Genomic DNA, 15,922 nt, shown 5'->3' with positions numbered 1-15,922 from the left:
TTTCAGTATTTCTTGTAGTAAAAAGGTTACATATAAGTCTTCAATAACAAACTTATTTAAGAAGCTTAATGTGAAACTATATGAATTTTAACTATATACATATGTACAATGTTTCTCTCCACTCAAAAACCATCTATTGAGTTGGTTGTGAACTTTAAGCACAGTCAGACTGTTGAATGTACAATTGTGTCAGTGGAAACCAAAAGGGCATGAATATTGAGAATGCAGCATACTGTACTAAAAAAAAATCAATTTACACATTATATAGTGCTAGTTTAATTTAATGTGGCATCAATGTACTTGAATAAAGACCTTGTGGCATAATAACATAGTGCATTTTAGAGAGGCTATATCAGTAATCACACATATAAGAAAGCTGCCATTGTCAGAAATTAGTCCAGCATATGAGAAGAAGTCGTTTCAAGTTGCGTTAAAAGCAAATGAATGACTTGAGATCACAAGTCAACAGCTAGGGAACACATGAAATTAGGCAGGGACCACGCGGTCTTCAGCTCACCCACTCAAACAAAGTCTGATGAATGTGTTAAATTAGGTGAAAGTCTAATAAAATACAGTAGAGTGATGCTTGCTGTTTCACCCATCTTATGAGTACAGTATATTGGACTAAAAAACTGCTGGGGTCAGGAAGTATTTTGGCAGGAAAAAGCCAGGTTTTGATTAAATAATTACCCTGTACTTTTATTTAGAAAAAGATACCAAATTGGAAACAAATGAGGAAGAGCAAAAGGAAGGCAAAACGAAACCTGGGCGACATCCATACGTCCACAAACCGTTTCTATATTCGAAGTACTATAGTGATTCAGATGATGAAGAAACTGTAGTTCAGCGTCGGCAGTCGATCGTAAGTTAGAACTCCTGTGACTGCTTTAAAAGTTTAGACTTTGAATTTGAGGGTGGGGAGTGAATGGGACAATTACAAGAAATGTTTGACATTTGTATTGTATTTTTGTGGTACTGGTATATTAGGAAATTGGCTTGGCGAAATTACTGGGTCTGGCAATGTGAGAGCTCAATTTATTGCAGACCTAGAATACTTCATTAATTTACCATTTTATCCATATGGTAATTCAACTCTTGCACTGCCAGGTTTAATAATTCTCTGAGCCAGTTTCTTTGATACCAGGGATTGCAATTTAATATCTGTGTTTGGGTGACAGTTATGAGCTTCTTGAACTCCACTCATGGTCTGTGACCTATTTCTGGTTGCATAACTGAGAAATATTTGGAGAGGAATGCCTAGATGCTAATCTGGGATTGTGTAAACTGAAGTAAAAGAGCCAAGATTGAAATAGATGTTTGTTGATACCAATATCACAATTTCTGGAACCCGTTAAATCGTACCAGGTATATTTAATTCAGAACAAATTTATTGTTGAGCTTCACACTCACAAGGAAGCAGCATTATTAGTTTCACCTTTGCAAATATGGAATACAAGTCCATATCCATCCATAATAGAATGCATTGTTCTGTCTACTTACTGTGCAAGGTATGAATCATATTTAGCTTTTGTTCTGAAAAGCAAGCACCAAAATATCCAAACAGAAGATAATAAAAACCAGACGTCAAACATGTAACAAGTGCTGTTATGAACAGAGTTTTGATGAGGGAACAATAGAATTGGCTTGCAGTTCACAGCCAACACACATAGCTATGTAAAATAACAACAGAAAATGCTGGAAACACTCAGCAGGTCAGGCATCATCCATGGAGAGAGAAACAGAGTTAACGTTTCAGGTCTGTGACCCTTCATCAGGTCACAGACCTGAAACGTTGACTCTGTTTCTCTCCGCGGATGCTGCCTGACCTGCTGAGTGTTTCCAGCATTTTCTGTTGTTATTTCAGGTTTCCAACATCCACAGTATTTTGCTATTGTACACATAGCTATGTATCGGGTATGCTAGGTATAAGGTTTCACAGTGAAGTTGTGATGCTTTTACCATCTGTTTACATAGGCAAAAGAAAAAGCAGAACGGTTACTCAGGCGGCAGTGGAACAGGGAAAGGGTAGAGGACAAGCACAAACATGTGGAAACTGAAAAAGGCAGACCACCAGAAGAGACTCAGAGGGATGAAAAATATCTCCAAACACTGGAAAAAGGTAGTTAAGTCTTGAGTTCAAAGCTGCAAAGCGAGGTAATTGCTATGTATTTACCCCATCACATTTTTAAATGGGTATAGCGTGTTCCCTAACCATTAAGTCTAAATTTGTTTTTTCTAACTATAAAGCTTTCAGCCAAGTTACAATCTATATGGTCAGATTTGAAAGGTTTCTCTTCCTCCAGAATGTGCACCTTCCCATACCCATTTGCCTGCCCCCTTATTAGAGAATTCCCTCCACACACCAACTTCTGAAACCAATAACCCAAATAGTCTGGCTGAAGGTTTTGCAATACGTTTGAGTGCCCCTTCCAGTGTTGAAAACATATACTGACCGTGCTGGTTATTTAGAACTGTATGGATGTCAATTTATTGTCCTGTCGATCGAGATTTGCTAGTTATCATTTGCATTACTTGATGCTGTTAGTTTGAACAGATTATTCCTTTGTCAGTGGTGCTTTCCTCTTAGGCATGTAGATGTTTGTCCAATTCCACCAATCATAAGCCTGTGCAAACAGGATATTTTAGAATGTTTAGAGCTTTTCTTTTAAATGGAATTAGGCAATGGATTTGCATGCTCTTAGCTGAAAAGCAAATGTGAGATTTTATAAGCTAAGAACTAGGATTTGGTCCTTTTCATTTGTGATTCTTCAATGTCAATATTTATGCCTGCATAAATGTTAAATTTTGTGATGCAAGATCTTAGTGAGGCTTATTTCTTTAAAATGCCTGAAGATTGAATCTTAATTATTTTTTATACGCCTCTCTACCTTAATTTTTATTTCAGGTATTAACAGTAATTCAGATGTTAAAATGAATTCAAGGAAAATGCAACAACCAACAGCCCTAATTTCAAAAGTAAACAAAGCAACCTTGAAAGAACAAAAAGTCTTGGAGAAAAAAGTAGCGTTAAGAAGAAAAAGAAAAGGAGATTCAAGGTATAATTATTAATTCTTCTAACACTGCCTATGAGTGAACTTGTTTAGGTAAATTATATTTTCTTAGGCAGCTGATAAAACGGCTCATCGAATGCTTAGACATAGTTGGTAAAAAGTCAAAAGGTTTGACCAGGGCATACCAATAATTAGGTCAAACGACATTGTCCCTCTTTTTAAAAAAAAAAGTCTCTGAATTGGGCTTTAAACTGATCAGAGACTAGCTTTTAAAGATGTAAATCACGCCACTAGGCAACATGGAGTATTGGAGGCACAAAGGAAAGGCTGGTAAGAATGCAGAATTCTAGTTAGAAATATAAAGTTAAAATAGTAAAAATAGATCACAGATTGGCCGCTGGTGAGGGCAGAAGTAAAATTGGAAAAGGTTTAATTTTTAGTTTGGGAATTATTTAAATGTATAATTTAGTAGTTCAAGAATTACAGTATTAAGTTGCTCCTTGCATCTGCACAACATTGTTACTGTAATGCAGTTTTTCCACTGTGCACTGAAATGGCTTTAAAAAGTCTGCTGCTGAGATCTCCAAACTTCCTGAAGCTGTGAGAAGCATACACACCTGAAACACTAACTCATTGAATCTCTCCATAGACACTTGCTGAGCTGCCAAGTGTTTCCAGCATTTCCTATTTTTTGTTTGATATCCAGCATCTGCAATTCTTTGCTTTTTATTTATATTGATTTACTAACCCTCTTCCAATTTACTGTTATGGTCTAATACTGATGAGACTTTTTTTAATTGCCATGTAGTGTTAAACATTTAGATTTTTTTTTTAAATAGACTTCTAGGTTTTAAAAATAAAATGGCAGAACGGAACTTGTTTTGCATGTTTATTTGACTCTCATTCCTCGATCTCTTGTCTCCCTTGGCCACATACTATCTTTGGCTGAAAAGAGAATCTGAGTACTGTATATTTTTGAAATTTTTTTGTAATGATGTATATCATCTGTTTTAATGTCATTTTTTTCTGGCATTCCTAGGCAACGCTCCAACTGAAGTTGAGGGAGGGCAGCCAAGCATGTTTGTTTGTTCTTCGGCTGGGTGCTAGATGTTTAAGAGTGGCCTGCAACAAATCTTCCACATTGATGTAACTAAGATTGACAGCTCAGTGGTGTTGGGGACTGCAGATACAAAACCCATGTCCCATCATTCACATGTGCTGTGGTCAATGTGCCCTGGTTTTGGATGCATTCTTCATATAGAAATTTAAGTTTGCTATTGTAATACTTTATATTGGAAAATAACAGAATAATGAAATTTTTACATGTATGGGGGCCATGTTTTTATAGTCCACTTTATTATCCATATTTTTCAGAACTGTATCAGAGGAAGTAGCTTTGCACCACGAAGATCGAAAAAGGAAGCGTGAACAGCCAGAAGAACTTCAAGAGACACAGATTAAAACTGAGGTAGATAATTTAAAAACTGTCCTTTCAGCTTACTAGAGTTTGCTGCATATTCATTTACAGTAGCAGATAAGAAATAACCAGTTTTCTTCTAATGTACAGCGAATAGCAATTATAAAATAATTTTAGCTCAAATTAAATTTTTAATACTATTTCTCTTATCAAGGAGCATATACCCAGTACTACTTGTTAAATGGAGGGAAAACTTGTTTCATTAACAATATAGAAATTGATTTTGATAGAACCTAAAAGGATAAAATATTATGTTGGTACTCAAAATGGAGTAAATTTCGCTGTAAATTGATAAATATATATTTGAATCTTAATTTTAGGTACCTTTCCAAGGATATCACTTGAAGTGTCTCATTTGTATATAATTTAAGAACATAAGAAATAGGAGCAGGAGTCGGCCATGCGGTCCCTTGAGCCTGCACCACCATTCCCACCCTATCCCCATATCCCTTGATTTCCTTAGAGTCCAAAATTCTTATTGATTGCAGCCGACTGAGACTCGCCGACTAAGCACAGCGCTCTGGGGTAGAGAATTCCAAAGATCACAACCCTCTGTGAAAAAAATTCTCCTTATCTCAGTCCTAAATGGCTGACCCCTTATCCTGAGACTGTGCCCCCTAGTTCTAGACACTCCAGCCAAAGGAAACAACCTCTAAGCATAAACCCTGTCAAGCCCTCTCAGAATATTGTATGTTTCAATGAGATCACCTTTGATTCTTCTAAACTCCACGGAAATATAGGCCTAATCTGCTCAATCTCTCCTCATAGGAAAACCCTCTTATCCCAGGAATCAATCTAGTGAACCTTTGTTGCACTGCCTCCAAGACAAGTATATCCTTCTTTAGGTACGGAGACCAAAATTGTACACTGTACTCTAGGTGTGGTCTCACCGTAGTCCTGTACAATTGCAGCAAGACTTCCTTACTCTTGTACTCCAACCTCCTTACAATAAAGGCCAACATACCATTTACTTTCCTAATTGCTTGCTGTACCTGCATGTTAACTTTGTGTTTCGTGTACGAGGACACCCAAATCCCTCAACACCAACGTTTAATAGTTTCTCACCATTTAACAAATATTCTGTTTTTCCATTCCTGCCAAAGTGAATAACCTCATTTCCCCACATTATACTCCATCTGCCACTTTCTTGCCCACTCACTTAACCTGTCTACATCCCTTTACAGACTTTGTGTCCTCACAGCTTACTTTCCCACCTAGTTTTGCATCGTCCGCAAACTTGGATACATTGTACTCGGCCCCTTCATCCAAGTCATTCATATAAATTGTAAATAACTGAGGCCCCAGCCCTGATCCTTGCGGCACCCCACTAGTAACAGCCTGCCAACCTGAAAATGATCCGTTTATTCCTATTTCTGTCCTTTAACCAATCCTCTTATCTATGCTAATATATTGGGCCAGAAATTCAGATCGGGGGCTTGCCGCACGTACAAGGCCCCGATATGCACTTACCCGACGCGCTGGCCGTTGACCTCCAAGGACGCCTGGAATTCGATTTTGAAAAAGAAGAATCCCGGGCAGCGTATGACGTCACGCCGCCCAGGAGTGCAGCCAGCGCGAAGCCTGTAGCGCGCTGTGCAACTGAGACACGCCCCTTGAGGTCTCAGTTTAACAGGACACGCCCCCAATGTTTCTGACAAGCTGCTAAGCATTTTTACATGCAAAGCAGCAGTTTAAATAGGTTTTTGGTAGTTTTTTGAAGATTTTGGTAACTTTTAAAAACGTTTACATTATTTTGAAGAATCTGAAGTAGTTTTAAACAGAATTAAAGCAATTTAAAGACTTTTAAAAGCCCAAAAGAATTTTTTAAATTCCATTTATTTATTTAGCAATGTCGTCGTCATACGTGTCTTCACACTGTTCCCTTTGGGGAACTGTATGAAGTGGTGGAAGGATTTATGGCCATGATTAACGCTCATTCCGTGACCGTAACCATCTTTGAACCAGCCATTAGGGCGGTTAGTCCTATGGCGGGAGGGTTTTACGGGCTCCCACAAGCTATACAAGGAGGGGGGGCCACCCACACCCACGGACGCAAATATCCCACTGGATGTCAACCCAGAATTTAGAGCCGGAGCTCCGACTCCACTTGCCGGGACTGTCTGGAGCGGGGTTCGAAACCCTACCCTGATCTGGCCCAGCGGCGGGGATCCTACCACTATGCCAAAGGCCCAATCCGATTAGCAACGTGAAATGGCTGGAATGAGCACAATTCACGGCATTAAAAGAACTCACAATTGAACTGATGATGACCTCAGCAATCTCCTCAAGGAGGTGGAGGCGCAGCGTCTGCTCATTATTGGTAATGAGAAGTCAAAGGCGCCGCAAAAAGGGCAGATGATAGCTTGGTCTTTCAAGTGGCAGCATAGGGCTCCAGTCACGGGGAGGGAAAAGGCGCAGGAAACGTATGGGTGTCACCTTTTGTGCGGAGTGGGCCTTTTGCGTAGCAGTAAGCATCCCCGCCGCTGGGCCAGAAGGAGTAGGGTTTCGAACCCCACTCCAGACAGTCCCGGCAAGTGGAGTCGGAGCTCCAACTATAAATTCTGGGTGGACATCCAGCGGGATACTTGCGTCCGTGGGTGTGGGTGGCCCCCCCCCCCAGATGGGTTGTGGGTGCCCGTAAAACCCTCACGCCATAGGACTAACCACCCTAATGGCTGGTTCAAAGATGGTTACGGTCACGGAATGAGCGTTAATCACGGCCATAAATCCTTCCACCACTTCATACAGTTCCCGAAAGGGAACAGTGTGAGGATACGTACGACGATGACCTCTTGCGCAATGCACCTCCTTGGACCCTCAGTCGCAGATGCGAGGGGGCAAATCGTGCAATTGTTAAATTTTTCATTTTATTGACGTAAAATGTTGGCCCAGTAATTCCCTTCCAAATGCGCGAGTACGGTCGGGGTACTTACGCGTCTGGCCGGAGGAAATGCCGGTTTTCAGCGTGCACAGCGCATGCGGGGAAAACCGGCATTTCCTGTCCTCTGAACGAAGGGGTTCAGAGGCAGAACGCGTGCGACTGCACAGGCAGCGCGTGCGCAGTAAAATTTGCCGCTTTCATTCATGCTTTCAGTGAGGTCAAGTCCTTACAACTTACACATGAAAAAAGCATGGGTACAGTTGCTCCAGAGGCTGCGGAGGAAGATATTTCTTATCGTGGAGCTTCTGAAAGTATGTATGTCTGTATATATTCCTTTGCGTGTTATGTATATATTCCTTTACTTATGTGTATGAATGTATTATTTAATTATGACTTTCAGAGAAAGTAACTTATTGGAAAATCATAATTAAAAACATACATTCATACACATAAGTAAAGGAATATAAAACATACATACATATACGTAACGGAATATATGCGGACATACATACATAATTACTTATTACTGATGAAAAGTTTCTTTCTTAAAAGTGCTGGAAATGTTACATTACTCATTTTAGAACACTCATTTTCACATTCAATTCACACAGCCACAATTGCTCCTTCTACCTACCGTTCCGAAAACCCGTTTTTTTAAAAAAAAAAAAAAAATTTAAACTTTAAAACTTACTTAAAATTTCTTAAAATAACTTCCCTCCCTTTCCCAAACAAAAATATTGCCTTTCAGAAGCTCCACGATAAAATATATCTTCCTCCGCAGCCTTGGAACAACTTTACACATGCTTTTTTCAAGTGTAACTTGTAAGGACTTACCCTCACTGAATCCATGAATGAAATCGACGAAGTTCACTGTGCAAGCGCTGCCTGTGCAGTCGCACGCGCTGTGCCTCTGAACCCCTTCGTTCAGAGGACTGGAAATGCCGGCGTTCCCCGCATGCACTGTGCATGCTGAACGCTGGCATTTCCACCGGCCAGATGCGTGAGTACCCAGACCGTACTCACGCATTTGGACCCGAATTTCTGGCCCATTACCTCCAACCCCATGTGCCCTTATCTTGTGTAACAACTTTTCGTTTGGCACCTTTATTGAATGCCTTTTGAAAATCCAAATATATTACATCCACTGGTTCCCCTTTATCTACCCTGCTAGTTACATCCTCAAAAAACTAATAGGCTTGAATTTGCGATCGGAGGCTTCCCGCAGGCAGATGACACCAATCATAAAAAAATCTACGCATTTACCTTGTGGTCCGCGGGATACGGAGGCTTACGATCCTGGGCGCCTCCTGGTAGAAATGCATAGAGGCCCATGCATCCCAGGGGCACATGTGGTTTGCAAGCGCCCCGGGATCACGGCGCCCAGCTCAACCAATGAAAGAAAGGAATCCCCATTCATACTTATGCGAGTTCTGTACGTACGGAATTGTCATAAGTATGAATGGGAATGACTTTAAAAAAAAAAATTTTACCTTATTGGACAGGGTTTTTAATGTATAAGTGAGTGATAACATTTTATTTTTCTATTTTTTAAAATTCTTATGCTGGTAAAAGCAGGCCTTACGCCTACTTTTACCAGGCATAAGAATTCCACGGCCTTTCAGCGGGCGGAAGTTGGGCAAATAGCACAACTCTCCACCCGCAGAGGCCCTTTTCCTGGGTATGTGGAGGATCTGTCAAGAAGATTCTTGACAGATCCCAAGTGCCGGGTTTCAGCGCATGCGCTTCGCATGCCTAAACCCGGCACTTGGCAGCCCCTGCGCACCTCGTACGTGCCCATAGGGGTCGCAAAATACGGCCCAATAGATTTGTTAAACACGATTTCCCTTTCATGTTGACTCTGGCTAATCATATTATGATTTTCTACATGCCCTGTTACCACTTCCTTAATAATGGATCTCCAACATTTTCCTGATGACTGATGTCAGGCTAATTAGCCCGTAGTTCTGTTTTCTCTCTCCCTCCTTTGTTGAATAGCAGTGTTACATTTGCTACCTGCCAATCCACTTGGAGCATTCCAGAATCTGGGGAATTTTGGAAGATCACAACCAATGCATCCACTATCTCTGCAGCCACCTCTTTTAGAACCCTGGAATGTAGGCCATCAGGTCCAGGGGATTTGTCGGCTTTTAGTCCCATTAATTTCTCAGGTACTTTTTCTTTACTAATATTAATTACTTTAAGTTCCTCACTCTCATTAGACCCTTGGTTCCCCACTGTTTCTGGTATATTCTTTGTGTCCTCAACTATGAAGACGGATACAAAATATTTGTTTAATCTCTCTGCCATTTCCTTATTCCCCATTATAATTTCTCTTCTCTCTGCCTATAAGGGACTTGCATTTACTTTTGCTAATCTCTTCCTTTTTACATGCTTGTAAAAGATCTTGCAATCTGTTTTTATATTTCTAACATAGCAGCAATAACTTGTATTTATATAGCGCCTTTAACCTAGTAAAAGGTGCTTCACAAGGAGCATTTGACACCATTTGACAGCAATATAAGGAGAAATTAGGACAAATGACCGAAAGTTTGGTCAAAGAGGTAAGTTTTAAGGAGCGTCTTAAAGGAGGAAAGAGAGGCGGAGAGGTTTAGGGAGGGGATTCCAGAGCTTGGGGCCTTGGCAGCTGAAGGCACGGCCACCAATGGTTGAGTGATTAAAATCAGGGATGCTCAAAGGGCCATAATTTGAGGAGCACTGATATCTGTGGGTTGTGGGGCTGGAGGAGATTAACGATAGGGAGGGGCGAGGCCATGGGGGGATTTGAAAACAAGGATGAGAATTTTAAAATTGAGGCGTTGCTTAACCGGGAGTGATGGGTGAACGGGACTTGTTGCGAGTTAGGACACGGGCAGCAGAGTTTTGGATGACCTCAAGTTTACAGAGGGTAGAACGTGGGAGGCCAGCCAGGAGTGCATTGGAATAATCAAGTCTAGAGGTAACAAAGGATGAGGGTTTCGGTAACCAGTGAGCTGAGGCAGGGCAGGGGCGGAGTCAGGTGATGTTACAGAGGTGGAAATAGGTGCAGATATGTAGTCGGAAGCTCATTTCAGGGTCAAATATGACACCAAGGTTGTGAACAATCTGGTTCAGACAGATGCTAGTGAGAGGGATGGAGTCGGTGGCTAGGGAATGGAGTTTGTGCCGGGGACCGAAGACAATGGCTTACAGGAATTCAACCAGAGTAAATGGTCAGAGTGATGCATAAATATTTTTCTGTACTATTGTGCTCAGTCGTCTGAAGGAAGTCGTTTTTCAGTTCAGTGCTTATCCTTGTTTATTATACTGTAGAAGATGGGCAGGTATTTGGTAAAGGGCAAGTAAAGGGCAGCACGATGGCATAGTGGTTAGCACTGTTGCCTCACAGCGCCAGAGACCCGGGTTCGAATCCGGCCTCGGGCGACTGTCTGTGTGGAGTTTGCACATTCTCCCCGTGTTTGCGTGGGTTTTCTCTGGGTGCTCCGGTTTCCTCCCACAGTCCAAAGATGTGCGGGTTAGGTTGATTGGCTATGATAAATTGACCCTTAGTGTTAGGGGGTTAAATACGTGTGGTTACAGGGATAGGGTGGGATATGTGTGGGGTTACGGGGATCGGGTGGGATATGTGTCGGTGCAGGCTCGATGGGCCGAAATGGCCTCTATCTGCACTGTGGGGTTTCTGTGAGGTATTTCTGTTCCACACAGTGATCATAAAAATTGGACTGATTATTTTGAAGCAACACTTTGTTTCTTATAATTTAACCACTAAAATTCTACCTAAAGTTTATTTTTCAGAACAAAGAAAATGCTGTTGCTTCCTCTACTTCTAAAGATTCCAAGAGTGCACAGTCCACTAATCTGCCACCAAAGCCTGTTAGGAGACTTTCAGAGTCCATTCAATCAAATGATGAGTGCCGAAATGAATTAAAAATGGATCATGAGCCTTGTCGAAAGCAGCTAAGAAGCAATTCCTCATCTCAAGCTTCAGTTATGGAAGCATTGGAAGTGACTGCTGTTAATAAACTTAATGACTTTGGGATAGAAGAAAATATGGGTAATAAGGAGTCATCCAAGCAGAAAGATGAAATAAAGCATGCAATAGAAAGTGATGGGAAAGTGATGGTGTCTGAGAGTGGCCCAAGGACGCAGGATATTCATATAGATGCTGATCAGAAGCTGGGAAACCCTTCAGAGGAGGAAGCCATGACCAATTGCCATCATGTTATCTTGTCGAAGAGTGACAGCAAAGCACTGGTTTCTACAACAAATTCTGCAGATTCATCTACAATAGAGTACAGCCAAGATGCCAAATCTAGAGAGCACTCAAAAGTAAAGGAAGAAAAAGGCAATGAGAAAGGGAAAGAAAAGAGACATGATGCTGAAAGCTCTGGGCCAAAATCCAGGGAGAATATACAGGACGATGCAAAAACCCATGAAAAAAACAAAGAAAAGAGAAATGAATCTGAAAGCATGCGACCAAAATTCAAGGAAAACACACAAGATGCTAAATCCAGTGAAAAAGGGAAAGAGAAACGAAATGATTCTCAAAATCCTCGTTCCAAATTCAAGGCAAATTCACATGAAGATGCTAAAAGCCATGAGAAAAGCAAGGAAAAGAGAAATGAATCAGAACATAATCGAACAAAATCTAAGGAAAATGCACAAGATGATAAAAGCCATGAGAGAGGCAAAGAAAAGAGAAATGAATTTGAACATAGTCGATCAAAATCTAAGGAAAATGTACAAGATGATAAAGGCCATGAAAAAGGCAAAGAAAAGAGAAATGAGTCTGAACGCTCTCGGTCAAGATCCAAGGAAAGCTTGCAGGATGATGTGAAAGGCCATGAGAAAGGCAAAGAAAGGAGAGGTGATTCTATAAGTTCTCGGTCAAAATCCAGAGAGAAAATGCAGGAAGATACAAGAAGTCATGAGAGAGTCAAAGAGATTCGAAATGAATCTGAAAGCTCTCGGTCAAAATCAAGGGAAAACTTGCAGGAAGATGTCAGAAGTAAAGAAAAAAGAAAGAATTTTGAAAATTCGCAGTCAAGGTCCAAGGAAGACTTGCAGGAAGATAAAGGCAACGAGAAGAGAATAGAAAAGAGACACGATTCAGAAAGCTCTCGGTCAAAATCTAAGGAAAGTGTTGATGGCTCTCGGTCAAAATACAAGGAAAGTGTTGAAAGCTCTCGTTCAAAATCCAAGCAAGATTTTGAATATAATCAGAAAGGAATAGAAAAAAGGCATGATTCTGAAAATACTCGGTCAAAATCCAAGGAACATTCAGAAACCTCTCGATCAAAATCTAGGGAAAAAGTGCGGGAAGTTGTTCAAGACAATGAAAAGGGAATGGAAAAGAAGCATATTTCTGAAAACACTGGGTCAAAACCCAAGGATCATTCAGAAAGCTCTCAATCAAGATTCAAGGAAAAAGTGCAGGATGATGTTCAAGGCAAGGAGAAAGGAATTGAAAAGAGGCATGATTCTAAAAACATGCATTTTGAAAATTCACGGTCAAGGTCCAAGGAAGACTTGCAGGAAGATAAAGTTAATGAGAAAAAAATAGAGAAAAGGCATGATTTTGAAAATACACGGTCAAAATCCCGGGAACACTCTGAACATTCACGGTCAAAATCCCGGGAACACTCTGAACATTCACGGTCAAAATCTAAGGAACATTCTGAAAGCTCCCGCTCAAAATACAAAGAAAAAGTGCAGGAAGATATTCAAAACAGTGAAAAAGGAATAGACAGGAAACATAATTCTGAAAACACTTATTCAAAATCCAGAGAACGCTCCGAAAGATCTCGATCAAAATCGAAGGAAAAGGGGCAGGAAAACATTCAAGACAGTGAAAAAGGAAAGGAAAAGAAAAATGATTTCCAAAGTATTCAGTCAAAATCCAAAGAATACTCTGAAAATGTGCAAGCAAAATCCAAAGAAAAACCACAAGGTAGTGAGAAAGGAATAGAAAAGAAGGGTAATTTTGTAAACATTCGATCAAGATCCAGGGAAAAAATACAAGATATTCATGGCAATGAAAAACTAAAAGAAAAAGAGAGCGAGTCACCACATTCTCTGTCCAAACCCATAGCAATAGATCATGAAGATGTTCAAAGCAGTGAGAGGCAGAGTAAGTTGGAAAACTTTGTGTCAAAGTCTGAGGAAAATGTTGAAACTGCTAAAGGCAATGGAACAGAAGAGAGAAATGAACCTGAAAATGGTCAGTCAGAATCTAAAGCTCACCTGCAGGAAGATATTAAAAGTAATGAGACAGAAAAAGAAAAGAAAAATGGTTCTGAAAATTCTGAATCAAAATTAAATGAACGGCATATGAAAGACATTGACGAAACAAATGATACTGAGAAAAAATCCAAAAACTCACCGTCAAAGGAAGAAGTGCAAGATGATGCTAAAAAGGGAACTGATGTGGAAAACTCGCAGTTAAAATCAAAAGAAAGCACGCCTGATACAAAAGAGAGCGTGCCAGATACAAAAGAAATTGCACACAATAGCACAGGAGACTTAAAGATGGAAACAGAAAAGTCAGTGAAAACTGAAGATAAGTTAGAGGAGAGAAAGGAAACCTTTGAAAGTGAAGGGAGTGAAGCCAGACATACGAAGGGCATGTCTATAGGTGAAAAAGAATTTGAAGGTGTACAGAACAAAATTGGTGATTGTAGAGCAGCTCTGTTAGAAAAAGAAAAAACGGAGGAACCAGCTCATGACCAAGTAGCAAGGCCAAATGAGTTAAATATTCCTCTAAATGTGGAACAACGTGGATCTTTACTTTCTCCTTATGAGGCCATTTCTCCTGATACTCCAACCTTGGAGGATGCAGGTCTTCTACATCCAGTTGCAGGTTTGGCGCAGTTTGTTCATTATGATCCATCTTCACCAGCTACTCCAACACTTGATGAAAATTTTAGCTATGAGGCATCCTCTCTTGCCCAAGACGTAGTTGAACCTTCTGTGGAAGGTTCTGGAAAGCAAGAGGCTCATCGTTCAGAAAACATTAAAGAGGATTTGCACGATGAACTGCAAGCTGAAGGACTAGATACCAAATGTGACCCATCAAAAGTGGAGACACCAGGTAAGAAGAAAATGCAGTGTAGCTCCTAGTTCACAGAAATGGTTAATTTGAGTTTTTTTAGTATTCTTGGAATTAGGATATATATTCATCCAATAGTGGGAAATTACAGTGGAGTATAGCTTTAGCGTTTTTGTGTGTTGTAACCTTTTCAGAGCCACTTGATTTCCCTCCAGTGTTATTTAGGACAAGCCTTCAACCAGTTCTGTTTGCTTTATCATCAGCAGCAGTGTCTTGCTGTGGCTGTCCAAGTAGGAACATTTGTGTTCTTTCCCTATTCCTTGTCATGTCGAGCCCACTGGTTGCCATTAAAAAGAACTAAAAACCTGATGGTGGGGGAAGCATCCACATGATCTGCACAGTATAGATTACAAAACAGTGGATAGCTGAGAGTGATTTCAAGACTATAATTTTATAGTGAGGTTCAGATATGTGCTTGAGTTTCACCCTTAGTTTAGGATATCTGGCCTTGAAGTTACTGACTGATATCGCTGTAATTTCAAATGTGTACATATAACTATTTTGTTTTGACAGAACAACTTCATTTGCCTGAATGTTAATTACACGTGTATTAATAGACATGGATAAGAGTGCACAAATGCAGAACATTTCCTTTGCAGTGTTCCTATAGGTAGTTGCTTGCTTTGAATAAATTTATGCTAATAATGACAAAACTGATAAAACAATCTTGCAGAGTTTTTCTTACTAAATTTCTTTACCCATTCATGTAGAGTTGCCAGTTCAGCAGGATGTTGTATCAGAAATAAACACGAGTGCCAGTTGTGAGTGGAAAGATGATGTGGTAAGTAGCTTTATAGAAAGGGTACATATCAGTGGAAAAACACCAAATGGTTCAGCTATCGGGGGTGACTTGAGTGTGCTTCCTCTTCCATGCTCTTTCCTCTGCCCTTGACAAAGTATCTGGCATGTATTTTGCTTATGTAACAGAACCATAGATATTCAGTAACAGGAGGCCATTTAACACATTGTGCCGGTGCTAACTGGAACTACATACTGTACTATAATTGCATATCCGTATCCTTCCCCCACACCCTTTTATATGTTTCTTTTTCAAATACTTCGCCAATTCGCACTTAAATGATGTGCGGTCTCAGTCAGTAGCCAGTTGTGGTAAAGCATTCCATTCTGTTTTTTTAATCTTCTAACTCTTATCTATTTACCAGCCAGTGAAAGCAATCTTTCACTATCCTTTCGAAACCTTTCATAATTTTAAAAACATATTAATCACCCCTTCTCTGTTCCAGTAGGAGGATGAAACAATTTTTAAGCTTTTATAACCACAGTCTACTCTTAATTCGGAGTTGCTTAATTCAAATTGGGGAAAAAAAATCTCCTAATGAAAATTTGTTGCTTCCTTTGAACCTCTTCAAATTATTGGTTCATTCAAATCTGTCCCCCCCACCCCCCCCCCCCCCCCAAATCCCCAAATGGCTCCTAAAAAGTAAAAT

At 40.3% G+C, this 15,922-nt stretch overlaps 1 protein-coding gene across 3 annotated transcripts in view; it reads left to right on the top strand.

The window, feature by feature from the left end:
• bod1l1 (biorientation of chromosomes in cell division 1-like 1) overlaps positions 1 to 15,922 on the top strand; it is an 87,756-nt gene that overhangs the window by 52,568 nt on the left and 19,266 nt on the right. Inside the window, exons 6-12 of one of the 3 annotated variants that reach the window (XR_015073388.1) lie at positions 708 to 862; positions 1,975 to 2,119; positions 2,906 to 3,056; positions 4,386 to 4,479; positions 11,150 to 14,456; positions 14,988 to 15,084; positions 15,185 to 15,253. Coding sequence is in view for 2 of the 3 variants with exons in the window: in XM_085965886.1 (XP_085822012.1) it covers positions 708 to 862; positions 1,975 to 2,119; positions 2,906 to 3,056; positions 4,386 to 4,479; positions 11,150 to 14,456; positions 15,185 to 15,255 (3,923 nt within the window). In the remaining variant the exon portion in view is untranslated. Of the gene's footprint in view, positions 1 to 707; positions 863 to 1,974; positions 2,120 to 2,905; positions 3,057 to 4,385; positions 4,480 to 11,149; positions 14,457 to 14,987; positions 15,085 to 15,184; positions 15,256 to 15,922 lie in introns of those variants that run through there. The other 2 variants (XM_085965895.1, XM_085965886.1) reach the window with 2 other exon arrangements.

This window comes from Somniosus microcephalus, chromosome 2 (genome assembly GCF_052327205.1).
Source record: "Somniosus microcephalus isolate GS21.2 chromosome 2, FLI_Smic_1.0, whole genome shotgun sequence".
NCBI lineage: Eukaryota > Metazoa > Chordata > Chondrichthyes > Squaliformes > Somniosidae > Somniosus > Somniosus microcephalus.
This window is presented reverse-complemented; position numbering and strand designations above follow the sequence as displayed.